The following is a 27519-nucleotide window of genomic DNA, read 5'->3' on the forward strand; positions in this document are numbered from 1 at the left end:
GCGAACGACAGCAGAAAGGTTATTTTCTCGTCTGGTCAATAGTATTACCAGGACCTATTAAGATATGCCTGAAGAGGAGCTCAGAGTGAATTTCAATAAACTCACAATAGAAGCCGAGAAAGTCATGGAAGCCAATGATGATATGGAGGCCGGATTCATTGCAGAATTGGAGGTGGAGCTGAACACAGAGGAAGTAGTTGTGTTAACTGAACAGCAAAAAGCTGACCTGGCAAAGATGGCAAATGAGTGTGAGTTGAAACTAAAGGAGGTCAGAAGCCTAATCCAGGGGACTCTTTGGACCAACTTTGGAAACGTTGAGTTGTTCGCAGCACTGCAAGCAGCAGAGAAGGAATGTAAAAACGTCGCTGCTGTACAACCCGATGGCAACCAGGAGGCATATGACTTCATGCTTAACCACCTGCAAGGACTGGTAAAGACAGTGAAGGAGGTTCATGGTTGGTGGAAACGATGGATCCCACCAGGGGATCAGAAGGATCTTCAGAGTCACCTAAAGGGGCTCGAACTGCACATCCCCAAGTTGATTTCCAAGAAGGCCCACTTTATACAGGCAAGGAGAAAGGAGGATGCTGAAAGACTAACGCTGACGGCGTTGGGCTTTTCCTCCAATTTTCCCATGCCAGCCATCAGATTGAAGCCGACGGCCCTTCCCAAGTTTACTGGCAGCAAACGTGATTTTCACAGGTGGAGAAAGGACTGGGAAGCACTCCAGAGGCAGGGAGAGCTGGCCTGTTCAAGAGGGGTGAAAAAGGTTCAACTACTGGACGGTCTTGACGACAAAATCTGAAGAGACCTTCGCCTCCCTACTTACGACACTGCAGATGACATCTTCCGTGTTCTAGAAAACCAAACGTGCATTGCTATGGAAATCAAACATGCATTGCTATTGAAATAGTGGAAGAGTTACAGAAGATGCCAGCTGTCAGAAATCATCAATCACGGAAAATAGTGGAATTAATTCAAGCTGTGGAGAAGGCACTTCAAGACTTGAGTGACCTTGGAGACACGGGTGCTATCAAAAATCCACTGGTGACAAAATCAATTGAAAGTAAACTTCCAGAAACTCTCAAAAAGGAATGGCTTGTTTATGTCACTGACAGGAGAAATGCTGTGGCACCAGATAATTGGTTTGATGGTCTCTTGGAATTCCTCAAAGGGCAAGAGAGCAAATATGAGCAGCTCGAGCAAGTTGGGGATGAAGAGCCAAGTAGAAGAGAAACCAGGGCTGAGCCAAGACATGCCAGAACCAAGTCCCCAAAGTCAGGCAACGACCATGCAGGGTGTGTAGTCTGGGGTGATGGAAAGCACAAAAGGAAGCTCTGCTTTTGCATACTTTAGCGCTCAAGCTAAAGCTATCAGAGAAAAAGGCTGCAGTAAGAAAGTTGGGGGCATGCAAAAGGTGTTTCGAGGTTCATGATGATATCATACTGCAAACCCACCTATCTGTGTAAAATCCAGGACTGCAAGGATGAGCATACTCCTGAGCATCATTACTATCTGTGCCCCAATGCTGAAATAAAGAAAAGCAGTGCAGGTCAGAAAAAGAGCAGATTTGGTCCACAGGAAGATAAAGGCAGGAAGAAATATACAGAGGACCAAGAGGAGTTCTTCAGCAAACTTTCACCAGAATTGGCCAAACAATGTCACGATATATTTTCAAACACTGCATCCAGAGCTTTCAGCACTGTGAAAGATAAACCGGGCCTTCTGGTGGAAAGTGGATTGCAAGAGCTGCCAGTGATTATGATGCTTCTCGAGGTCACAGCTAATGCTGGGCAAAATATTGGGACATTAATTGACTTGGCTTCAGACACCAATTATATAACCCACAAGGCTGTAAGCAGACTGAACCTCAGAAGTGAGGAAATCACTCTCGTCGTCCATGGAGTTAGGGGGATGAAGGTTCAGGTGGAGACAAAGCGGTACCTTCTAAAAATCAGAGTAAACACTCCCAAGGGCACTCTCAAATCACACCAATTGGTTTGTTGTGGACTAGACAGCATTGCAAATGTTCACAAATATGTGACACCAAAACAACTGCAGAAATTCTTCCCAGACATACTGCTTGATGAACTTGTGAGACCCAGAGAAATAAATTTACTCATAAGCCATAGAGAAGGTTAGCTAGGGCCTCAGGGAACCAGAGCTGTTGGAGACCTCGTGCTGTGGGACGGACCACTAGGGAAGACGGTCGGAGGAGAACATCCTGATCTCTTTGAGGAGCTATCTGTGTCGGCCCACATGTCCAAGACACATTTTGCAAGGCTGCTGTAAAGTACGAGGAGCTCACCAGCAGAGTCCCAGTGCAACTTCCACCAAACAAACAGGATGGCATCAAGCTCCAGGAGTCAGGTACTTCAAGCACCAACCGGGACTTCCTAGAGTGGTGGAAGTGGGATAGTATTGGCGCAGCATGCGAGCCAAGGTGCGGGGGTTACCGCTGCAGAAACTGCCAGCTGGGTGGCAAAGGAATGACTCTTGCTGAGGAGAGGGAACTTGAAGTTGTAAGAAGAGGCCTCACCTATGTCACAGGTGACTGCCACAGCAAGGAACCACATTGGCACGCCAGATATCCTTGGTTAGAAGATCCAGTTTCCTTGCCAAACAATAAAAGAACAGTCGAGGCTACATTTCTCAGGACGGAAAAGCAACTAGCCAAGGAACCTGAGTGGAAAACTGCCTACACTGCTCAAGTGCATGACGTGGTCGATCGAAGGGCTGCAATGAAATTGTCCAAAAACACGGTCTTCAACTGGAACGGGCCAGTCTGGTACGTGAGTCACCTTATTGCTCCGAATCCGCCCTCTGTCATGACCCCAGTGGGACTCGTGTGGAACAGCAGCCAAAAGTTCAGAGGCATGATCTTGAATGACCTGCTAATGAAAGGTCCAGATGTCCTCAACCAGATTTGCACTGTCCTACTCAGATTCAGGGGTGGAGTATACGCTGCCCTGGGTGATATAAAAAAGATGTACAATTCGGTTTGGTTGGAAGACCGAGAAGTGCCCTTGCATAGATTCCTCTGGCGAGACTCCGAGGACGAGGAACTGGGGGAATACGCAATCACAAGGGTGAACACCAGAGATAAACCAGCAGGGTGCATTGCGCAGCTAGCAATGTGCAAAACTGCTAACCTCCCTCCTTTCAGCCACCTCAAAGAGGAGCGGCAGGTGTTCCAACATGACAGCCACGTTGATGACATTCTCACATCCCACAACAACCTTGTCCAGCTGAAATCCATCACGGCAAATGTGGAGCAGATCCTGAAGGCCGGAGGTTTCGAGCTCAAGCCTTGGGTCTTTTCTGGGCAAAGTGAGAGGAAAGGGTACAGGGACAAGCTGGAGAAGTCCAATGCAGACACCACGGTCTTGCCAAACCAAATGCGTGATGATGACAACAAGGCACTTGGCCTGGGCTACACAGTAGAAGAGGACAAGCTCCATGTCATGATTGCAATCAATTTCTCGAAGAGAAAGAAAAAAAATGAGACTTGGCCAAGACCTTCTACAAGAGCAAATCAGAGACCAGACGCCAAACCCCCCGACACAAAGAGAACTGCTCAGCCAAGTATCAGGGCTGTAAGACCCAGTTGGCCTGGTAACTCCTGCTAAGCAGAAGGGAGCTAATCTGGTACGAAGGGTGTTCCAAGAGGCAAAGGGCGGAAGGTGTCCAGTCAAAGACACATGGGACATTGCACTCTCAGATGGCTTCAGGGAGGATGCAATTAAGCTCTTCGAGGAGTACATTTAACTTGGCAAGGTAAAGCTCACCAGGGCACTGACTCCCCCATGTTTCACTGAGGGACCCTGGGGAATCATGTTGTCTGATGGAAGCGAGCACGCCTATGGAGCAGTGATGTACCGAAGGTGGAACTCGGACCAGGGCTCAATTGTCAGGCTGGTGGGATCTAAAGCCAAATTTACTTCCTTGGATCACAAAGGTGATGCTGTCAAAGCAGAGATGTATGGAGCAGTGTTTGCCTCACACCTGAGAAAGTACTTTGAGCTGCATAGCCAATCCAGGTTGGGAGGTGGTACCATTTCGTTGATAGCCAAACAGTCCTTGGTGCAGTACAGCGAGAAAGCTATGGCTATCAAACATTCTTTCCAAATAGGATCTGAGAGATTCAAAATAACACAGGAATCCAGGACTGGTGGTAGATTCCTGGTCCGCAAAATATTGCTGATGTAATCACTAGAGGAGCCAGCCCTCAGGACCTGGATGAAGACTCAGAGTGGCAAAATGGGCCAAAGTTTTTGAGTTTGCCAGTGAATGAGTGGCCAATGAAATCAGCCAAAGAACTAGCAGCCACTGCCAGGGAAAGCATCAACAAGTTGCAAAAGAAGGCATTTGTTGCTGCTTTGACAAGGGCCAAGGCAAAGAAACAAGGACCAGCACAAAAACAGTACCAAGTCAAAACAGAACAATGGAGACCGCCATCCGAAGCCTTGTGGACATCAAGCAGTTCAGTGTTCTAACTCGACTAGTCAAAACAGTTGCATGTGTAAGGGGATTCTGTTTTCATTATGTCACTGCGTAGTCTAATTAATATGGCTTCTTTGTTATGTTATAATTGAAAGGGCTTCTTTGTTATGTTAACTGCTGAAAAAGTCCTCCCGCTAGCAGTTTGTTTTGGATTATCCATTGATAAGAGGATGAATGAACCAATTGGGTTAGTTGTTATGCTTTCTGTGTGTCTGTAAGATATTGTATGCGTGGGTTTTTGGGCAGAAGGCGGGAGAGAGAGACAGAGGATGGACCAGGTGCTGTGAGTCCGCTAACAGGGTCGGACCCCGAGCAGGAGTCCGAGGTCCAGGGTGTTCGGCGAGGAGAGGAGACGGAGATGGACTCGTGTGGAGCGTCTGGTTGACCACCATTGTTGGTCCCAGGCGGCAGGTCGAGGTGGTTTGAGGGGATCGCAGGGTGAAGAAGGAGGGTCCTGAGCTCCAACTGTTTGTGCAGGAAGAGATTGAACTTTGATAAGTGTGGCGCCTTTTATATTTTATTCTCTATTAATTATATAGTTCCAGTAATATCTATATACTGTAAATCATTTATTCGTATCTGGTGTATTGTCTGTTATTTGGGTGGGGTGGGGTACATCACACAGCATCCACACAAACTAATTATCCAGTTTGGTGGGGCCGAGGGCTGTTTCCCTAGATGACAGTGAGCTGAGCAACCCTGAGGCTGGTCAGGGGGGCTACACATGGATCTGGAGAGTAGCAAAAAAGTTCATTGGACAAAATCAAGCCATGGACAGTCCAAAGTGGGAGGCAGTTTCTTTGGCAGGAGTCATCTCAGTAAGGGAACGAGAAGATGCTCTAAGAGACATTTTTCTAGCAGCACAAAAGGGCGCAACCTTCCCAAGCACCACTACAGACAGGCTGGTAGTCTACAAAAACCAAGACTCTGGGCTGTTGGTTTGCAGTGACCGAGTGCAAATCTTCAAAGAAGTTCAAGTTGGTGTTCCCATCTTGCCCTATGACACCAGGGTTTCCATACTGTTAACTCAGGAGGCCTACAATGAGAGTCATGACGGAGTGGCCTGAACCTTGCTCAAGATGAGAAGAAAGGCATGGGTCATAAGGGGAAGGAAAATTACCCAAAAATTGTCGATGGCTGCATGCTTTGCAGGAAGGCAAAAGCAAGGAAGTATCAACAAGTAATGGGTGACTTGCTGCCAGAAAGAACTGAACCTGCTGCACCATTCCACTTCACAACGGTGGACCTCTTCAGACCCTACTAAGTAAAAGATGACATCAAGAAAAGAGTAACACTGAAAGTCTGGGGAGTGGTGGCTGCTTCTGTGAGAATGCTCTTCTTGGACTACAGTTCAGCGTTCAACACCATAATTCCATCCAGGCTCGACAGGAAGCTCAGAGACCTCAGCCTGGACCCTGCCTTGTGCAGTTGGATCCTGGACTTCCTGTCAGATCGCCAGCAGGTGGTAAGAGTGGGCTCCCTCACCTCCACCCCTCTGACTCTCAACACAGGAGCCCCTCAGGGCTGTGTTCTAAGTCCCCTCCTTTACTCCCTTGTGACGAGAATACACATAAATTAAGATGTTTGCTGGCCTGGGCTAGCATCAGTGGCATCAGCAGTTGGTCTGCCACCTGTCCTCAGGGGAAGGAGAGATAAGGAACAATGAAGCAGCATCTGGAGATGTGTAATGAAGGGACGGGAGAGAGAGCTGTCTAGAGCGGCTCCCCCTTTGAACCCTGAACTGTTTGAAGTGATGGACAGACGATACCCCAGCAGGGGGATAAAAAGGGACAGGTTCGCTAAGGCAGGACACACGACACCCGAGGTAACGAGACCCTGGAAGCGGTGCGCCTCTCATGAGTCGGTGGGAAGCTCTTGGACGGCTGATCGGGGGATCAGCTTAAACGCACAGGGTGGAAAGTTACGATCAGCGGGAACCTGGTGTGTGTCCGCCCTTGCTTGGGTGCTGGGTTCACTGCAGAGGATTGACCGCATCTGGAGGAGGGGTCACAGTCGGTGACCTCAGGTGACATCACCAAGGACCTGCCCGAAAGCTGCTAGTGAGCAATATCGCCGGTCTGTGAGTGGAAGCCGTTCTGAATGATCAGTCGTTCTCGTTCTCTCTCTCCCTCCCCCCCCCACGTTGTCCATCGCCATGGCAACGATTACTGCGAACTGAACTAAATTGGACTGAACTTTGTGTCACTTTGAAATTGGTCATTTACCCCTAGACAACGATAGAGCTTGATTGATTCTGTTATCTTAATTCTGTGCACATGTGTGTTTATCATTGCTGAACTGTTGCATTTATTATCCTTTCGATTACTGTGTTGCTTGTTTCTTTAATAAAACTTTCTTAGTTCTAGTAATCCAGAATCCAACTGAGTGATCCATTTCTGCTGGTTTGGCAACCCAGTTACGGGGTACGTAACACCCTGTATACTCCTGATTGTGTCGCCACCCACAATTCTAACCTGTTAATTAAATTTGCCGCCAACACTACATTGATTGGCCTAATCTTAAACAATAACGAGGTGGCCGACAGGGAAGAAGTCACCTCTCTGACACAGTGGTGTCAAGAAAACAACCTCTCCCTCAATGTTGCAAAAACAAAGGAGCTGGTTGTAGATTACAGGAGGAATGGAGATGAGCTAACCCCTATTGACATCAATGGATCTGGGGTTGATGCGGTAAACAGCTTTAAGTTCCTCGGCATCCACTTCACTGCAGACCTCACGTGGTCTGTACACTCCAACTGTGCGGTGAAAAAAGCACAACAGCACCTCTTTCACCTCAGACGGTTGAGGAAGTTTGGTACGGGCCCCCAAATCCTAAGAACTTCCTACAGGGGCACAATTGAGAGCATCCTGACTGGCTGCATCACTGCCTGGTATGGGAACTGTACCTCCCTTAATCGCAGGATTCTGCGGAGAGTGGTGCGGACAGCCCGGCACATCTGTAGTTGTGAACTTTCCATGTATCAGGACATTTACAAAGACAAGTGTGAAAAAAGGGCCTGAAGGATCACTGGGGACCCGAGTCACCCCAACCACAATCTATTCCAGCTGCTACCATCTGGGAAACGGTACCGCAGCATAAAAGCCAGGACCAATGGGCTCCGGGACAGCTTCTTTCACCGGGCCAGCAGACTGATCAACTCACACTGATTTGAGTGTACAGATGTCCGCTTTACGAAACCTTACTGTTACGAAAGACCTATGTTAGTTCCCTGTTTTCGCTAACAGAAGGTGTTTTCACTGTTACGAAAAAAGGCAGCGCGCACCCCGAGCAGCCACTCTCCCCAGGAACAGCATCTAGCCGGCATTGCTTAAACACGTGTCTGTGAGCAGCTGTTTGCAAGATGAGTTCTAAGGTATCGGAAAAGCCTAAAAGAGCTCGTAAGGGTATTACACTTAGCATAAAACTAGACATAATTAAGTGTTTCGATCGTGGTGAACGAAGTAAGGACAAAGTGAGTTTGGCTTGTGGAAGTTGACGAAGATGATGTTGAAGAGGTTTTGGCATCCCATGACCAAGAGCTGATAGATGAAGAGCTGATGCAATTGGAAGAAGAAAGGATAATAATCGAAACCGAATACAGCAGCAAATGGACAGAAGGTGAAGTCGTCCAGGAACTGAACGTGAAGCAACTGCGTGAGATTTTTGCTGCAATGATAAAGTATGACTTTAATTTTGAAAGGGTACATCGGTTTAGGGCATATTTGCAAGATGGTTTGAGTGCTTACAAAGAACTGTATGATAGAAAACTGCACGAGGCTCAGCAGTCAAGCAAGCCTTCCACATCAGCCACAGCAGATGACGAACCTCGACCTTTGATATCGAGGCGGCCAGTCATAGGAGAAGATGAGCTGCCTGCCCTAATGGAAACAGACGATGATGAGATGACACCCCAGTGCCCCACCACCCCAACCCCTGGGCCCTGGACAGATACCGATTCGTGGAGAATGCAGCGGTAGCCCGGAGGCACACAGCACATCTTTAAGAAAAAAGCCGAAATAAACATGCTAATTAACTAGGTGCCGCCCGGCATGTAAATGTCGACCCAGATCAGACTAGAACAGTCAATGTAACATAGAAATACAGGTTTCCCCCGCCATCCGAAGGTAGAACGTTCCTATGAAACGGTTTATAAGCTGGAATGTCGTAAAGCGAGAAAGCAATTTATTTATATGGGAAAAATTTGTGAGTGTTCGCAGACCCAAAAATAACCTACCAAATCATGCCAAATAACACATAAAACCTAAACTAACAGTAACATATAGTAAAAGCAGGAATGATATGATAAATACACAGCCTATATAAATTAGAAATACTTCTCTACAACGATTGCCTGCACTGTTCTCTGTAGCGAAAATCTCACGCAAGCGCCGTTGGCAAAAACACGGCGCAAGTGCTCTCGGCAGAAAATCTCACACAAGCGCTTTTGGCAAAACACCCTCCAGTAACCTTTAGGCTATGAAGCTGCCAAATCATACCAAATAACACGTAAAAATACACAGCCGATATAAAGTAGAAATAATGTATGTACAGTGTAGTATTACTTACCGGAATTGGGACAGCGCTGAGCACACTGATGATGGTGTGTTAGACTGAGCCGTCGCAGGTTGGGGTGGTGCAGTAGCCCCCACCCTCCGGGCAGCGACCCGATCCCAATCCGCGAAGCATGCAGGGGTACAGCGGTAGCCGGGACGCACCCTTTGGAATGAGAAGACTGAAGTGTACTCTTGCTGTAGTTAAGGTCTTCAGCCTCCGGCCTATTTCCTTTTCAGGTGTTTGATGCCTGGCTGATAAACATGAGAGAGCAACAGAGAAAAAGATTACGCATTGCAAAAGCAGTGGAAAACTATCAGAGTCACCTTTTGCGAATGGGAGTTGCTGCAATTCTTCAGTATACCTCTGACATGATCCAGTTGCGCAGGCATATTTCTGTTGAACATCAAGTGAAGGTAAGACCCTGAAGCAGGGAGGTTTGAAGTTGACATCTATGAATCTCTCTGAATCTTTGCATTCACAAGCAACAGCGTCATAAGGAGCAATAAGTTTGTTTCTGAATATAAAAAAGCAAGTTCTGTGGACACTCAGTAAGTCAGGCAGCATCTGTGGTTAACGTTTCAGGTTGAAACAGGCAGCTGAAAAGCAAGTTTAAGTTTTAAGTTGTAACGAGGGACGGGGAAGAACTGTAGGTCAAAGGGAGCATCTGAAATGGTGAGCATTGTTTATAAAATTGAGGGAAGTTATAGAGGGAATAAAACAAACAAAGGAACTTATAAAACAACAGAATACAGTTCAGAGTTGTTTGCAGTGAATGGAAATCGGAAGGAAATGTTGGAAATATTCAGTTTATGGAGAGAGGACAAATGAGTCAACATAATGGACTCACACCAGATAACATTTGAGAGAAACTTGGACTGGTACATGGACGGGAAAGTATTTCTGTATGCCTTAGAAGTAATTCTAAGGATACAGAAATAAAAACCTGAAATTGCTGAATTTGGTATTGAGTCCCAGAGGCTGCATCATGCCCAGACAGAAGGTGGGATGTTATTTATCAACTTTATGCTGGGCCTGGATGAACAGTGTACAAGGGTGCAGAGAGAAGGGTCAAGCCGAAAGTGTGATGGAGAATTAAAGTGATAGACAATCTGCATTTGGTTTCTTCGTTAGAGTGGAGATCATCCATGAAAACTGAATGCAACACAGTGGATTGGAAGAAGAGCAGCTAAATTACTGCTTTACTTAAAAGGGCTATTTGGAGCTGTAGATGGTAGGAAGGAGGAGATGAAAGATGAGATGTTATATCTCCAGTGGTTGCATGGGAAGGGGAATAGCTGGTGAAGGTAGAAAAGCAGAGGAAGCAGTCTCCTAGAAGAGAAGGCAGTGTGAATCTGATAGTGGTATTTCACTGAAGGTGAAGAAAAAATAGAACATTGTGTTCTGGTCTGGTCGCCTCATAGGAAGGATGTGGAAGCTTCAGAGAGGGTGCAGAGGAGATTTACCAGGGTGCTGATTGGATTAGTGAGCATGTCTTCTCAGGATGGGTTGAGCAAGCTAGGCTTTTACTTTGGAGCAAAGGAGAATGAGAGGTGACTGATAGATGTGTACAAAATAATATGTGACATAGATCGAGTGGATGGCCAGAGACTTCCCCAGGTGCATAAGTTCAAGGTGATTGGGGGAAAGTATAGGAGTTGGGATGTCAGAGGTAAGTTTTTTACACAAAGAATGGTGAGTGCCTGGAATACCCTGCCAGGGGTTACTTTAGAGGCAGATTAGGGGTTTTTAAGAAACTTTTAGATTGGCATATAGATGATTTTAAAAAATGGAGGGCTGTGTAGGAAGGAAGGGTTATATTGATATTAAAGTAGATTAAAAGATCAGCACCATATTGTAGGCCAGAGGACTTGTACTGTGTTGTAGTGTTCTGTTCCGTGCAATTGCGAAGTATAGTCCATTGACTGCAGAGGCTAGTAAGGTATACCGAGGGATCTCTTATTGTTGCTTTATCTAGGAGGAGCTCACATGTGCAGGAAACAGCTGAGACAGTTCAAAGCTCTATCAAATAGGTAGAGGGAAAGACATGCTAAAGGAAGAATATTGCTTTAGTAATAAACATTGAATGGGGCAATGGAATAACATAGGACTTTCTTTTTGATCATACTGAAGAAACTGGTGGAGCTGTACAAACATTTAGTCTAATACTCCAGTATAGCAAAGAAAAGAAAGAAAGTGAACATCATTGAAGCAACACACATAAAAATTGCTGGTGAACACAGCAGGCCAGGCAGCATCTATGAGAAGAGGTACAGTCGACGTTTCGGGCCGAGACCCTTTGTGAGTACTAACTGAAAGAAGAGATAGTAAGAGATTTGAAAGTGGGAGGAGGAGAGGGAGATCCGAAATGATAGGAGAAGACAGGCTTTTGTTCTATTTTATTGTACAGTTAAGAGTAGAATATGCCTCTTACAGGATGTGGGAAGGCAGGGAGACCTCCAGTGTCCCTGATGATTACACCTGCAGAAAGCGCATCCAGCTGCAGGTTCTTTCAAACTATGTTAAGGAAATGAAACTGGAGAGTTGGATGAATTCCAGATCATTTGGGAGGCTGAGGAGTTGATCGTCTGGTCATATAGGGAGGTAGTTATACCCGAGGTGTAGGGCACAGGTAACTGGGTGACCTTCAGGAGGGGGTAAAGGAGATAGGCAGCCAGTGCAGAGTATCCCTGTGGCCATTCCCCTCAAGAACAGGTATAATAAACAGGCTTTGGATATTGTTGCCGGGGGTGAGGTGGGAGATGAAGTAGCAGAAGAAAATTACAGTAATCAGGTCTCTGGAATTGAATCTGACTCTGTAGTTCAAAAGGGAAGGGGGAGAATAGACAAGCTATTGTGATAGGGGATTCACTGTTGAGGAGAACAAACAGGAGATTTTGTGGATCAATAAAGTATGACTATGAGAACAAGATTCACGGGTAAAAGAACCAACCAGTTGCCCTCCACCACTACCCTCCTCTGTCTGGCAGGACTGGTCTTCACCCTCAAAAACTTTTCCTTCAGCACCTCCCACTTTTTCCAGACTCAAGGGGCAGCAATGGGCACCCACATGAGCTCCAGCTATGCCTGTCACTACGTAGAATAGTCCATGTTCCAAGCCTTCCCTGATAATGCTCCCTAACTCTTCCTCTGCTACAGTGATGACTGCATTGGTGCTGTTTCATGCACCCATACTGAGCTTGTTAATTTTATCAAATTTGCCTCTAACTTCTACCCTGCCCTTAAATTCACTTGGTCCAGTTCTGACGCCTCTCTCCCCTTTCTCGATCTCTCTTTTATATCTTTTATAAACCTACAACTCCCACAGCTATCTTGAGTATACTTCTTCTTACTCTTGTCTTTTTTAAAAGTACTAATCCCTTTTCTCAGTTCCTTCATTTCTGCCGCATCTGTTCCCAAGATATGGCTTTCCTTTCCAGGATATCACAGATGTCCTTCTTCAAAGAACAGGGTTTCTCTTCTTCCATCATTGATGCTGCCCTCACCCACATCTTCTCTGTCTTCTTGTCGCCTCAACAATGATAGAGTTCCTCTTGTCCTTACTACCCATGAGCTTCTGCATTCAACACATGATTCTCCACAACTTCCGCCATTTCCATTTCCATTTCCAACCTCCCCACCTCTCTCCACTTCCCACGGGGTTCATGTGATTCCCTTGTTTGTTTGTCCCTCCCCACTAATCTCTCTCCCATCACTTATCCCTGCAAGTAGCCAAAGTGCTACAACTGCTTATAGATGAGGCCATCCTCAGGGTGAAGGAGCAACACCTTATATTCTGTCTGAGTAGCCTCCAACCTAATGGAATCAATGTCTCCTTCCAGTTAAAAAAAAAATTCCTCCCCCTCCCTTCTTCTTCTGTTCCCTCTTCTGGCCTTTTGCCTCTTCTCACCTGCCAATCACACCCCCCCCCCCCCCGATCCCCTCTTCCTTCCCTTTCTCCTGTGGTCCACTGTCTGCTCCTACTTACATCAGATTCCTTCCTCTCTGATCCTTAATCTTTACTACCCACCTGGCTTCACCTATCTAGCTATCCTCCGTTGCCTCCCCCCACCTTTTTATTCTGGTGTCTTCCCCCTTCCCTTCCAGTCCTGAAGAAAGGTCACAGCCTAAGACACCAACTGTTTATTCATTTCCATAGATGCTTCCTGATGCTCCAACATTTTGTGTGTGTTGCTTTGTATATTATTGTTGCTTTGTTGGGTGTGAGAGTACTCTTCCCCAAAGGGACTGCAGTAATTCAAGAAGGTGGCTGACAACCACTTCAGGGATAATTAAACAAGGCAAGTAATAGTGAGCGATGCTCACAACTTGTATAAATTAATAAAAATCTTGGAATATTGACCTATGTATTGATCATAATAGCTGACATTTAATTTAATCTTCATTGAACTTCAAACCTTTCTCCCCAGACTGCTTATAGCCTTCATCAGGTTGTCTATCGCTGTGCAATGATATGGAAGCAGAGGGTACTCTGCAAAAAGGAGAGGTTGAAGCAGACATCCACTGCCGTGGCAGGGAAAAAAAATGTGGCCTTCAAGCTTCCAGTCACTGATGTTTGCAAAGCGAAGAATGTTGGTACAAAAACTCAAATCTTGAAGAGTTCATCCAGGAAAATGATTCCAAAGGCTTCAGCAAATCCAATCCAATGTGATAGCTTTCCAACAATGCTGCTGGGTGACACAGACTTTGCCAATTTGTAAGCAAACTTCTTGCCTTTCTGTCTTATGATATGTAATGCACATATGTGGACATATCAATTGTCAGTCATATTGTGGGCTATTGAGAGGACTAGATTATAAAAACAAGGATGTAATGCTGAGGCTTTATAAGGCATTAGTCAGACTGCACTTGGAGAATTGTGAGCTCTTTATCTAAGAAAGGATGTGTAGTATTGAAGAAGATTCAGAGAAGTTTATGAGAATGATCCTGGGAATGAAAGGGTTAGCATATGAGGAGCACTTGATGGCTTTATGTCTGTACTCCCTGGAGTTTAGAAGAATGAGGGAAGATCTCTTAGAAATGTATCAAATATTGAAAGGCCTAGGTAGAACGGAAGTAGTGAGAATGTGAGGGAGTCTAGGATCAGAGAGCACAGCCTCAGAATATATGGACATTCATTTAGAGCAGAGGTAAGGAGGAATTTCTTTAGCCAGAGGGTGATGAATCAATGGGATTCTTTACCACAGACAACTGGGAAGACCAATATATCTACATCTGCAAGTTCACTTCGATGCATGCTCAATCGCACCCTAGAACGGGTGAAGAAGTCATTCATGAAAGTTAATGTCTAAAATTCAGGAAGTACTTTTGATGAAACTCTGTTGAGGATGACTTCATTCCATGGGTATGCAATGATAAGGAGCAGTTCAATCTGTAGCAAATTACATTTGAAGGAGCTCAGTGGATTGGGCAGCTTCTTTGGAGGGAAATGGACAGTTGATATTTCAGGTCAAGACTCTTCATCAGGACTGGAAAAAAAGAGGGGAGATTGATGAAGAGTCTCGACCTGAAATGTCAACTATCCATTTCCCTCCATTGGTCCTGCCTGATCTGCTGAGTTCCTCCTGTTCCTTCACATGTTGCTCCAGATTTCCAGCATCTGCAATCTCTTGTGTCTCATCTGTTCAGTCTATGCAGTTTTAAAGCTTTAGTCTCTTCCTGTGTAATCATTCAATGAACCATTCCATGTATCCATTATCTGCCCATGCTGAACAGTTGAAATCTGCAACATGAATAAACTACTGAAAGTTTAAAAGTGCATGGTGGTCTTGGGCTGTTACCTCATCTGGTGCCCATTTCTTGTTCTCCGTAAGCTAATACTCCTGAGATGGTGCTAATGTGTTAGGGAGTAATATATTAATTTATTATCTGGGGTGATGTTCATCTTGTATTGGTGCTGCTATATTTCCCAAGCTGCCACTTCAGGAGGCACACTTCACTGAGCTTGAAGTGACATATCAGATGTGCTTCAATTTGGAGAAGGTCAGACCACTGCATTGCAAGAGCAAATTGTTTCAACATGCAAAATTCTTTGGGCTTCGTAATGAAATGTATAAATACTAAAAAAAAACTGCAATGAATATTAAACCTCCCATGATAATCCGAATGTGGCTTTTTTTTTTAACTCCCTTAAAATAAATCAAATATTTTGGTTATTAATCATGATAACAATGTTCCACACAGCTAATTTTTTTTGACTCTGAAAAACTTGTTTTTCTTTAACCAGACGATTAACACAGAAAATACCCGATTTGTTGATATTGGCCCTTTTCTTTGTGTTGTCCTTCACCTAATCAGAGATCTGTAAAAAAAGAAAAAAACATAATTTGTTTTATGCACCTGTTGTTCTACAAAAAAATGAGAGACATGGGCCGGTGGGTTATGACACCAAGTGGTGCAAGAATTGTTGACACAAAGTTCTGGAATAAAGTGTAAGTTTCTCATTGGAAATAAGTGATTGGAATAGAATAAGAGCACCAAGTGAAATTGTATGAACACAATTACCTTAAGAGGTATAAACGATGATTAATTGCAAGTAAATTTGAGAAGAGACTGTGGCATCTTTTGAAGATTAATTCAATCCCTCAATGCTTCAATGTATCAATAGACACTTTGAACATCAGGCAAGATTGCAACCAAGAAAACCAAGTTTCCTGAGTAAACCATCAGCAAAGAAAGAGCTTCAGGACAATGGCAACAACAGGTATGAATATCTATTATATAAAGTGTCCTGTGTATTTGACTCAAGAACACAAACATGAGCTAGCAGTTTCTTGTAGGCTGCATTCACTAACATTGTACAGTTTATTTCCCCTCTTTTCTCCCCTCTCCCCTCTCCCCTCCCCCTCTCCCCTCCCCCTCTCCCCTCTCCCCTCCCTCTCTCTCCTCTCCCTCCCCTCCCCTTCCCCTCTCCCCTCTCCCTCCCCTCTCCGTCCCCATCCCCCTCCCCTCTCCCTCCACTATCCCTCTCCACTATCCCTCTCCACTCCCCCTCTCCACTCCCCCTCTCCACTCCCCCTCTCCACTCTCCCTCTCCACTCCCCCTCTCCCCTCCCCCTCCCCTCTCCCCCTCCCCTCTCCCCCTCCCCTCTCCCCCTCCCCCTCCCCTCTCCCCCTCCCCTCTCCCCCTCCCCTCTCCCCCTCCCCTCTCCCCCTCCCCTCTCCCCCTCCCCTCTCCCCCTTCCCCTCTCCCCCTTCCCCTCTCCCCCTTCCCCCTCCCCTCTCCCCCTTCCCCCTCCCCTCTCCCCCTTCCCCCTCCCCTCTCCCCTTCCCCCTCCCCTCTCCCCCTCCACTCTCCCCCTCTCCCCTCCCCGTCCACTCTCCTCCCACTCTCCCTCTCTCTCTCCACCCTCCCTCTCTCCCACTCTACCTCCCCCTCCTCCTCGCTCCCTCTCCCTCCCTCTCTCCCCACTCCATCCCTCTCTCCCCTTTCCCTGTCTCCCTCTTCCCCTTCCCCTCTCCCCCTCTCTCCCATTCCCCCACCCTCTCTCTTCCTCCCCCACTCTCTCCTCCCTCTTTCACCCGCTCTCTGATTTCCCCACTCCCCTATCCCTTCGTCACTTCCTTCCACCTTCCTACACTTCCCCTCTCTCCCACTCCCCCTCCCTCCCCCTCTCTCCCACTCCCCTTCCTCCCCTCCTTCCATTTCCTTCCTTCCTCTCCCTCTCTTTCTCCTTCCTCTCTCTCTCTCTCTCTCTCTCTCACACACACACACACACACACACACACACACACACACACACACACACACCACACACACACACACACACACACACACACACCACACACACACACACACACACACACACTTACTCACTCACTCACTCTCACTCACTCTGCAAAGGTGCTTACAGTTTTACTTATTCTTTCCTACTGTTGATTTATCCTTGTCTTTTTCTATTTGCAGCATCAATGATTTGAATCTTGGCTCCTCAATGTCATCTCCAGAAGAGAAAGTGGAGGCTCCTGCACAGTCCAGAGTTGATGAAATTATGGTTTACACTAACTTAAAGAAGCTTTCTGAGGATGATACGGTAGAGCATTTTACCTGGCAACCGCCATTGGTAAACCTACAGACTCTTCAGTCTTCACCCTTTGCCCATTCTGCTCCTCAGTGGCCCACCATGGATAACCTGCAGGAGCAGCCAGTGCCAATGGAAGTCCTACTGCCCCCTTCAGCATTCCTGTCCCTTGGCCAGGAGAAAGAGAATGTAAGTCAGTAATGATCTTCAGCTGCTCTTTTTTTCTAACACTGCAGAAAATCAAAGCTGAGTTTTTTATCTTCTGCACAAGTACTTGTATGCAATGAGATGCTTACTCGCAGCAGCATTACAGATGCATAGCATCTTATTCACAATATCATAAGCAAGTTAAATATAATTTTGTCAATTATAACAGAAATAAATCCATTTTAGTGCAAGGTGATCAAAGTGGTCATAGTATTGCTAAACTCCAGTGATCAGTGTTGTGCAGTTCTGGTACTTTAGCTTGTTTTTTATTCCATGTGTGTGCAGTACCACTCCAGCACTACACTGGTAACAGTGGCCCAGAAATTGTTTGCTGGTTGCTGCAATGCAAAAGCTGTTCTGACCTGAATTTAAAATCTTCTTCAGTTGAGTGACAGCAGGATTGAAGCCAACCCATTCTTTCCTGCAGAATATTTTTGTCTCAGATGTTGATTCCATCTTCCAGTTATGAATGTTCATCTCCACTTACAGACTGTCACTACACAGTCAATCACAGAGGAGGAGAAGATGGCGGCGCGACGCAGCTTGCGCGGCCACTCCGGTGAATATTGTCTGTAATCTGTCAAGTAGGGTGCCGTGCACAATCCTGATTTGATGGAGGCAGGCGTGAGAGAACAGAGGAACATCTGGTGAAACTTCTGAAATGCCTTTTTTGCTGCCGCAGCTACTGTGTGATCCAGAATCTCCCGAGGAGAAGGCCCCGAGTCCTTGGCTTTGCTTGTTGCTCAGCAGCTGGGACGGGGTCAAAGTGCTCGGCAGAGATGGTGCTCAGTGCTTGGTGTCGGAGGGCTGGTCGGAAGCTCAAAGTTTTTGGACGGACTGGGAGTCTGCTGTGGTTGGGTGCTTCTAATGCATCGACAGTTGTTGGTGCCTGGAGGTTTATGGCAGGGAGAGTTTCTCCCTCTTGCTGCCTGCTATCGGGGACTATCGGGAGTCAATCGGAACTTTGAGACTTTTTTTTTTACTGTGCCCATGGTCTGCTCTTTATCAAATTATGTTATTGCTTTGCATTGCTGTAACTATATGTTATAATTATGTAATCTTGTCAGTGTTAGTCTTTGGTTTGTCCTGTTTTTTTTTGTGATAGCCCTCTGGAGGAACATTGTATCATTTCTTAATGCATGCATTTCTAAATGACAATAAACGAGGACTGAGTGTCCTCATAATCTGATCTAATGGAATCATACCTTCATCATCATAAAGCTCGATTACTATATGAATTTCAAGTCAGTTATTCATGCTTGTCAACAGCAACAGAACTCAGAAATTCACAACATGTCCTTGGCTTTTGGTTATGCAGAAAATGTGTGCAGAGTAACTCAATGACAGAAACTAGTTCAAAACGCATTTGTTTGTGAGGGCGGTAGGTTGAGCTGAAGATGCCACAGAAATGTGAAGGCTTTGCATATACAGTGAGTTCAGAGTCCAGTTCAGAGCCCAGTTCTAACACTCCATTTAAACTTGGTTCATTGGAAAATTTATTATAGTAATGTGAAACATCTTGTTTTAAAAAAATGCAAATGAAAGGTGTGTTAATAATAGGAGTAAGATCCAATAGTCTGCAAAATCTGCCAATCTGGCAAATTAACAGAGTTTCACTATTGTTCAACTATGTGTTATCAACTGTGATGTACAAAATGGGGGGGGCTGGACATGTCGTGCTGGGCCCCAGTCTACTAGCCTTCATTACAGGGGACTGAAGGGAAATAGAACTAATTCTTGTTCCCATTTTGATTTTAGACAAATGAGGATCGGAATAGGAACAGTGCGTTTGGTGCCCACCGAGTTCAAAAGGATCAGAGAGTTTTGACTGAACAGTCACTCACAACTAAACAGCTGCCCTCTCCAGATTATTTAAGGAACAGAACAGAATTCCTCAGTGTAACATTCCAGGACATAGGTAAATGAATAACTGATAAGACTCCAACAGGAGGAAATCTGCAGATGCTGGAATTTCAAGCAACACACATAAAAGTTGCTGGTGAACGCAGCAGGTCAGGCAGCATCTCTAAGAAGAGGTACAGTCGACGTTTCGGGCCGAGACCCTTTGTCAGGACTAACTGAAAAAAGAGCTAATAAGAGATTTGAGAGTGGGAGGGGGAGGGGGAGATCCGAAATAATAGGAGAAGACAGGAGGGGGAGGGATGGAGCCAAGAGCTGGACAGTAGATTGGCAAAAGGGATATGAGAGGATCATAGGACAGGAGGCCTAGGGAGAAAGAAAGGGGGAGGGGGGAAGACCCTGATAAGACTATTGTGTTCAGTTCTGGTTACCTCTTTTTACGAAGGATGTGGTATCTTTAGAGAGGGTGTGTGGAGGAGATTTGGTAGAGGTGTACAGTATACGATGGTAAAGGGCATTGATAGAGTGGACAGCCAATGCCTTTTTTGCTCCCAGAGCAGCAATGACTAATGTCAGAGGACATGCTTCTAAAATGAGTGAAGGATGTTTAGGGGAGATGTCAGAGGTAAATTTTTAAACAGTGCTATGCCTTTGGAATGTAGTGCTTGGGATGGGGGTTGGGGCTGATAGGGATATTTAAGAGACTCATAGGCACGAGGCTGGAAGAGACTGGAGGGTTATGGGCTATATAAGTGAGAGAGGTTACATTGATCACGGAGTAGGTTTATACAGATCAGCACAATGACGAGGACCTGAGCTACAGGGAAAGGTTGAATAGGTTCGGACTTTATTCCCTCAAGTGTAAGAGAATGAGGGAAGATCTTACAGATCTTATAATAGGTATATATACTTGCAGGTTTTGCCCCTCAGCTTGAGTGAGACTAGACTAGAGGTCATAGGTTTAATGTGAAAGGTGAAACATTTAAGGGGAATTTGAGAGGGAACTCCTTCACTCAAGGGTGCTGTGTGTGTGGAAAAAGATGCCAGTGTAACATTAAAGAAATATTTGGTAGTTATGTGGATGAGAGGGCTATGGTCTAGTACAGCCACACAGGTCTATGTGGAAGGTGAGGTCGCAATGGACTAGATGCGTTGAAGGGTCTGTTTCTGTGCTGTAGTGCCCAGTATTTAAAAGGTCAATGTGCAGGTATACATACTGTTCCAAAGTTTAGTAACAAGTCACCCTGGCAGTACCCTCACCTATCAATCAGAGGGTCCAGGTTTCAAACCACACTGCACAAACATTTGATGCAGCACAAATCAGGCAGGTGTAAACAAAATCTTGGTGCATTTCCTCGATCAAAGTTTTTGCAGGTTGATGTGTGAGGCAAGAGTTCCTTATCTCCTGACTGTCATTTTTGTGGTGTATGCATTCAGTGTCACCAATGAACTGTTTACATAGAACATAGCAATTTACAACACATTACAAGCCCTTCGGCCCACAATGTTATGTCCACCATGTAATCTACTCCAGACACTGCCTAGAATTTCCCTAGCGCATAGCCCTCTTATTTTTCTAAGCTCTTTGTACCTATGTAAGAGGCTCTTAAAAGACCCTATTGTATCCGCTTCCACCATCTCTGCTGGCAGTGCAATCCATGCACCCGCTGCTCTCTGTGTGAAAAACTTACCCCTGACATCCCCTTGGTACCTATTTCCAAGCACCTTAAAACTGTGCCCTTTCATGTTAGCCATTTCAGCCCTAGGGTCTGAGCAAAGGTTCAAAGGTCCAATTCAATGTCAGAGAAATGTATACAATATACATCCTGAAATGCTTTTTCTTTGCAAAAATCCATGAAAACAGAGAAGTGCCCCGAAGAATGAACGACAGATAAATGTAAAGACTCCAAAGCCCCCCCAAGCTCCCCTCCCTCCTGCACATAAGCGGCAGCGAGCAACAATCCCCCTCCCCCCACTGGCAAAAAAAAAGCTAGCATTGGCACCGTCACCAAGCCCACAAGCGTGAGCAAAGCAATAGCAAAGACAAAGACTTGCAATTACCCCTGAAGACTTCGCGTTTCACCCGGCATTCAACATACCACAGATTCTCTCTCTCCCTAATAAGGGAGAAAAAAGTGCTTCCATTTTTTCGCCAGTGAGCAGGGAGACATAACAAACAACTCGCTGGTTTTCAGTGTTAGAAGTCCATTATGTTGCTTTTTTCGAGCTCTGTGCCTGAAGATCGCAAAGTTCCCGGGTCTTCGGGCCCACAGCAGATATCCCGATTCCCCCAACGACACACGGGTCTTTGCCGTCGCACCAACCTTCGATCCGCCCATCTCCAGAGCCCCGAGATCTTAGGATTCCGAATTCAAGCCGGACTCTCAGGCTGAACCCTTGCCATGCCGAACAACGGCCGGTCCTGAAACCCCGAGAACAGGTCCCATTCCCACAAAGAACCGAAGTCAGCGTGTAAATCCAGGTCAGGATCTTCAAAGGAACCCTGAAAGGAAAAAATAAAGATATTAAAGATGGAAATAGAACTGTTTCCAAAGATGCAAGCAAAGGAGACGCCATTTAGCGCCATCTTAACTTCGCTCCACCTCCTGTCACTCCATCTCCAAGGTCTTATGTAGCTGTAACATTAGCTCACAGCCCTTGAACTCAGTCCCACAGTTGATGAATGCCAACACACCATAGGCCTTTTTAACAACACCGTCAACCTGTGCAGCAGCTTTGAATGTCCTATCGACACAGTCCCCTTGCTCTCTCAGATCCTCCACACTGCCAAGAGTCTTACTGACAGAATATTATATTCTGTCTTCAAATTGGACCTACCAAAATGAACCACTTCACACTTATCTGGGTTGAACTCCATCTGCCACTTCTCAACCCGGTTCTGCATCCGATCGATGTCCCGTTGTAACCGCTGACAACCCTCCAGACTATCCACAACACCCTCAACCTTTGTGTCAGCAACAAACTTCCTAACCCACCCTTCTACTTCTTCAACCAGGTCATTCATAAAAATCACAAAGAGGAGGGATCCCAGAATAGATCCCTGCGGAACACCACTGGTCACTGACCTCCATGCAGAATATGAACCATCTAAAAGCCCCCCTTTGCCTGCTGTGGGCAAGCCAATTCTGGATCCACAAAGCAAGGTCTCCTTGGATCCCATGCCTCCTTACTTTCTGAATGAGCCTTGCATGAGGAACCTTATCAAATGCCTTACTGAAATCCATATACACTGCTCTACTTTCATCAATGTGTTTTGTTACGTCCTCAAAGGATTCAATCAGGCTCATAAGGCACAGCCTGCCCTTGACAAAGCTATGCTGACTATCTCTAATCAGATTATGTCTCTCCAAATGCTCATAAATCCTGCCTCTCAGGATCTTCTCCAACAATTTGCTCACCAGTGAAGTCAGACTTACTGGTCTATAATTACCCGGGTTATCTCTACTCCCTTTCTTGAACAAGGGAACAATATTTGCAACCCTCCTATCCTCCGATACTTCTTCCGTCTCTATTGATGATGCAAAGATCATCACAAGTGGCTCAGCAATCTCCTCTCGCTTCCCATAGTAACCTGGGGTGTATCTCATTCGGACCTGGTAACTTATCTAAGTTACAACAAACACAAAAAATGCTGGTGAACACAGCAGGCCAGGCAGCATCTATAGGAAGAGGTACAGTCGACATTTCGAGCTGAGAACCTTTGTTAGGACGGAGGGTCTCGGCCCGAAACGTCGACCGTACCTCTTCCTATAGATGCTGCCTGGCCTGCTGTGTTCACCAGCATTTTTTGTGTGTGTTGCTTGAATTTCCAGCATCTGCAGATTTCCTCGTGTTTGCAAACTTATCTAAGTTAATGCTTTTCAAAAGCTCCAGCACATCCTCTTTCTTAATGTCTATATTCTCAAACTTTTCAGTCCACTGTAAGTCATCCCCACAATTGCTAAGGTCTTTTTCCTTGGTGAATACTGAAGCAAAGTATTCATTGAGTATCTCCGCTACCAACTCCGACTCCACGCACATGTTTCCACCATTCACCTGATTGGTCCTATTCTCACACGGCTCATCCTCTTGCTCTTCACATACTTGTAGAATATCTTGGGATTTTCCTTACTCCTTCTCGCCAAGGCTTTCTCATGGCCCCTTCTTGCTCTCCTAATTCCATTCGTAAGCTCCTACCTAGCAACCTTGTAAATTTCTAGTACCCAGTTTCACGAACCTTTCGTAAGCTTTTCTTTTCTTCTTAACCAGATTTTCTACATACTTTGTACACCATGGTTAGAAACATCGAAAACCTACAGCACAATACAGACCCTTCGGCTCATGATGCTGTGCCAAACACATACTTATTTTAGAAATTACCTAGGGTTACCTTTAGCCCTCTATTTTTCTGAGCTCCATGTATCTATGTCCTTTAACTCTAGCGTCCTTTCCCTGCCTCAATGGAACATACCTATGCAGAACTCCATGCAAATGTTCCCTGAACATTTGCCATGCATTTCTCTGAGAACGTCTGCTCCCAATTTATGTTCCCAAGTTCCTGCCTAATAGCATCATATTTCCCCCTATTAAATGTTTTCCCAAGCTGTCTGCTCCTATCCCTCTCCAGAGCTATGGTGAAGGAGTTGTAGTCATTACCTCCAAAATGCTCTTCCACCAAAAGATCTGACACCTGGCCAGGTTCATTTCCCAATACCAGATCAAGTACAGCCTCTCCTCTAGTTGGCATATTGCATCAGGAGACTTTCCTGAACACACCTAACCAACTCCACCCCACCTAAACCCCTTGTGCCAATCAATATTAGGAAAATTAAAATCTCCCATCACAACACCCCTATTATTATTGCATCTTTCCAGAATCTGCCTCCCTATCTGCTCCTTGATGTCTCTATTACTATTGGTGGGGGGGTCTATAAAAAACACCCAATAGAGATATTACCCCATTCCTGTTTCTAACTTCCACCCACACGGACTCAGTGGACCATCCCTCCAAGACTTCCTCCTTTTCTGCAGCCATGACACTATCCCTAATTAGCAGTGCCACACCCTCACCTCTTCTGTCTCCCCTTCTGTTCTTTTTGAAACATCTAGAGCCTGGCACACTCAGCAGCCATTCCTGCTCCTGAGACATCCAGGTCTCTGTAATGACCACAATGTCATAGTTCCACGTACTGGTCCACGCTCTTAAGTTCATCGCCTTGTTTATGATACTCCCTGTGTTAAAACAGACACATCAGGTTGAGTGCATCTTTGCTCTAACTGCTGCCTATCCTTCCTCAAAAACTCCCTACAAGCTGTCTTTACTTGGCTTCCAACCTCCCCATCCTCTGCCTCTTCACTTCGGTTCCCACCCCCCTGCAAATGTAGTTTAAACCCTCCCCAATAGCATTAGCAAACCTCCCCGCCAGGATATTGGTCCCCCTTGGATTCAAGTGCAGGTCACACCTGCCCCAGAAAAGGTCCCAATGATCCAAAAATGTGAATCTCTGCCCCCTGCTCCAATCCCTCAGCCACACACTTATCCACCACCTCATTCTATTCCTATACTCACTGTCACATGGCACAGGCAGCAATCCTGAGATTGCAACCCTTGATGCCCTGCTTCTCAGCTTCCTTCCTAACTCCCTGTAGTCTGCTTTCAGGACCTCCATCCTTTTTCGAGCTATGTCACACAGAGAGTAGTGAATCTGTGGAATTCTCTGCCACAGGAAACAGTTGAGGCCAGTTCATTGGCTATATTTAAGAGGGAGTTAGATATGGCCCTTGTGGCTACGGGGATCAGGGGGTATGGAGGGAAGGCTGGTGCAGGGTTCTGAGTTGGATGATCAGCCATGATCGTAATAAATGGCGGTGCAGGCTCGAAGGGCCGAATGGCCTACCCCTGCACCTATTTTCTATGTTTCTATGTCATCGGTACCAATATGTAACCACGACCTGTGGCTGCTTCTTGTGAAAACATACTTTGTTCAAACTGGCTATCGTATTTCCTACAAGCAAATAGAATATATTAGTCAAAAGCAGCAGTTTGGCAACTCCAGAAGAAGTTATATTCATTCTTTGTTACTGAAGCTGGAAATTTCATGCATTTGGTGTCTCACTCAGTGCAATGATGTCAAAGTTAGAGCTCGACTGCGCAAGAGTGTGGACATCAGCCGGTAAGATCAGTGAGAAGAGTTTAAAAGGAGACAGCCTTGTAGAGGGAGACAGAGTAGGAAGGCTTTGGCTCAACAGGGCTTCAGCAATAATGGGTCGAGGCGAGGTACGTTGCCTGGGTAGAATACCGACAAGAAATATGTGTGTGAGGCCAGTTTTCTGTGCTTGATGTCAGATGTGAGAGGTCCAGGAGACTTCCAGCCAGGTGCTTCGAGCTGCAGCTCCTTAAGGGTCCGTATTAGGGAACTGGAGGTGCAGCTCGATGACTTTTATCTGGTCAGGGAGACTAAGGAGGTGATAGAGAGGAGCTATAGGCATGTAGTCACACCGGGGCCTGGAGAGGGAAGGGCAGGAATCAGAGGCTAGAGAGCACCCCAGTGGCTGTACCCCTTGACAATAAGTACTCCTGTTTGAGTACTGTTGGGGGGATGGCCTACCTGGGGGAAGCAGCAGCAGCCGTGCCTCTGGCACAGAGTCTGGCCCTGTGGCTCAGAAGAGTAGGGAGAGGAAGAGGATGGCAGCAGTGATAGGGGACTCTATAGTTGGGGGGGGGGGGTCAGACAGGCGATTCTGTGGATGCAGGAAAGAAGCACGGGTGGTAGTTTGACTCCCAGGTGCCAGGGTCCGGGATGTTTCTGACCGCATCCAAGATCTTGAAGTGGGAAGGAGAACAGCCAGAGGTCGTGGTACATATTGGTACCAATGACATAGGCAGGAAAAGGGAAGAGGTCCTGAAAGCAGACTAGAGGGAGTTAGGAAGGAAGTTGAGAACCAGGACCACAAGGGTAGTAATCTCAGGATTACTGCCTGTGCCACGCGACAGTGAGTATAGGAATAGAGTGAGGTGGAAGATAAATGCCTGGCCATGGGATTGGAGGCAGGGATGCCTGGCAGGGATTCAGATTTCTGGATCATTGGGACCTCTTTTGGGGCAGGTGTGACCTGTACAAAAAGGACAGGTTGCACTTGAATCCGAGGAGGGCCAATATCCTGGCGAGGAGGTTTGCTAAGGCTACTGGGGAGAGTTTAAACTGGAATTGCTGGGGGGTGGGAACCAAATTGAAGAGATGGAGGAAGAGGTGGTTGGCTCACAAATAGAGAAAACTTGGAGACAATGCGAGAGGGAGTATAGGCAGGTGATCGAGAAGGAATACACTCAGACCGATGGTTTGAGATGTGTCTATTTTAATGCAAGGAGTATTATGAACAAAGCAGATGACCTTAGAGCGCAGATCAGTACTTGCACCTATGATGTTGTGGCCATTACAGAGACTTGGATGGCTCGGGCAGGAATGGTTATTTAGAATGCCAGCCTTTAGATGTTTCAGAAAGGACAGGGAGGGAGGTAAAAGAGTTGGGGGTGCGGCACTGTTGATCAGAGATAGCGTCATGGCTGTAGAAAAGGAGGAAGACGTGGGGATTGTCTGCTGAGTCTCTGTGGGTGGAAGTTAGGAAGAAGAAAGGGTCAATAACTCTACTGTGTGTCTTTTATAGACCACCCAATAGTAACAGGGATATTGAGGAGCAGATAGGGTGGCAGATTTTGGAAAGATGTAATAATAACAAGGTTGTTGTGGTGGGAAATTTCAATTTCCCAAATATCGATTGGCATCTCCCTAGAGTGAGTGGTTTAGATGGGGTGGAGTTTGTTCAGTGTGTTCAAGAAAGTTTCTTGACACAATATGTGGATCAGCCTACAAGAGGAGAGGCTGTACTTGATCTGGTATTGGGAAATGAACCTGGTCAGGTGTCAGATGTCTCAGTGGGAAGCATTTTGGAGATAGTGATCACAACTCTATCTCCTTTACCATAGCGTTGGAGAGGAGTAGGAACAGACGAGTTAGGAAAGCGTTTAATTGGAGTAAGGGGAAATATGAGGCTATCAGGCAGGAACTTGGAAGTATAAATTGGGAACAGATATTCTCAGGGAAATGTACGGCAGAAATGTGGCAAATGCTCAGGGGATATTTGCGTGGAGCTGGGAATCCCAATTAATATGTAGAAAACTAAAATCCCCTACTATCACAACTTTATGTTTCCTGCAGTTGTCTGCTATCTCTATGCAGATTTGCTCCTCCAATTCTCACTGACTATTGGGTGGTCTATAATACAACCCCATTAATGTGGTCATACCTTTCCTGTTTCTCAGCTCCACCCATATGGCCTCGGTAGACAAGCCCTCTAA

General features: G+C 46.0%; 1 protein-coding gene and 1 long non-coding RNA gene across 4 annotated transcripts in view; one reads left to right on the forward strand and one right to left on the reverse strand.

Moving 5' to 3' along the window:
- Positions 1-21660, reverse strand: part of LOC140187691 (uncharacterized) — a 68488-nt gene extending 46828 nt beyond the window's left edge. The window contains exons 1-4 of the long non-coding RNA XR_011883138.1: positions 21263-21660; positions 17123-17264; positions 15322-15376; positions 9070-9308 (exon numbers count right to left, since the gene is read on the reverse strand). This is a non-coding gene — a long non-coding RNA (uncharacterized lncRNA). The remainder of the gene's footprint in view (positions 1-9069; positions 9309-15321; positions 15377-17122; positions 17265-21262) is intronic.
- Positions 1-27519, forward strand: part of sfi1 (SFI1 centrin binding protein) — a 246468-nt gene that overhangs the window by 191546 nt on the left and 27403 nt on the right. For 2 of the 3 annotated variants that reach the window (XM_072243230.1, XM_072243231.1), the window contains 5 exons: positions 9294-9470; positions 13485-13771; positions 15683-15778; positions 16982-17285; positions 19062-19221. In XM_072243230.1, the coding sequence (XP_072099331.1) occupies positions 9294-9470; positions 13485-13771; positions 15683-15778; positions 16982-17285; positions 19062-19221 (1024 nt within the window). Of the gene's footprint in view, positions 1-9293; positions 9471-13484; positions 13772-15682; positions 15779-16981; positions 17286-17792; positions 17968-19061; positions 19222-27519 lie in introns of those variants that run through there. The other variant, XM_072243232.1, reaches the window with a different exon arrangement.

Source organism: Mobula birostris, chromosome 25 (genome assembly GCF_030028105.1).
Source record: "Mobula birostris isolate sMobBir1 chromosome 25, sMobBir1.hap1, whole genome shotgun sequence".
NCBI classification, from domain to species: domain Eukaryota; kingdom Metazoa; phylum Chordata; class Chondrichthyes; order Myliobatiformes; family Myliobatidae; genus Mobula; species Mobula birostris.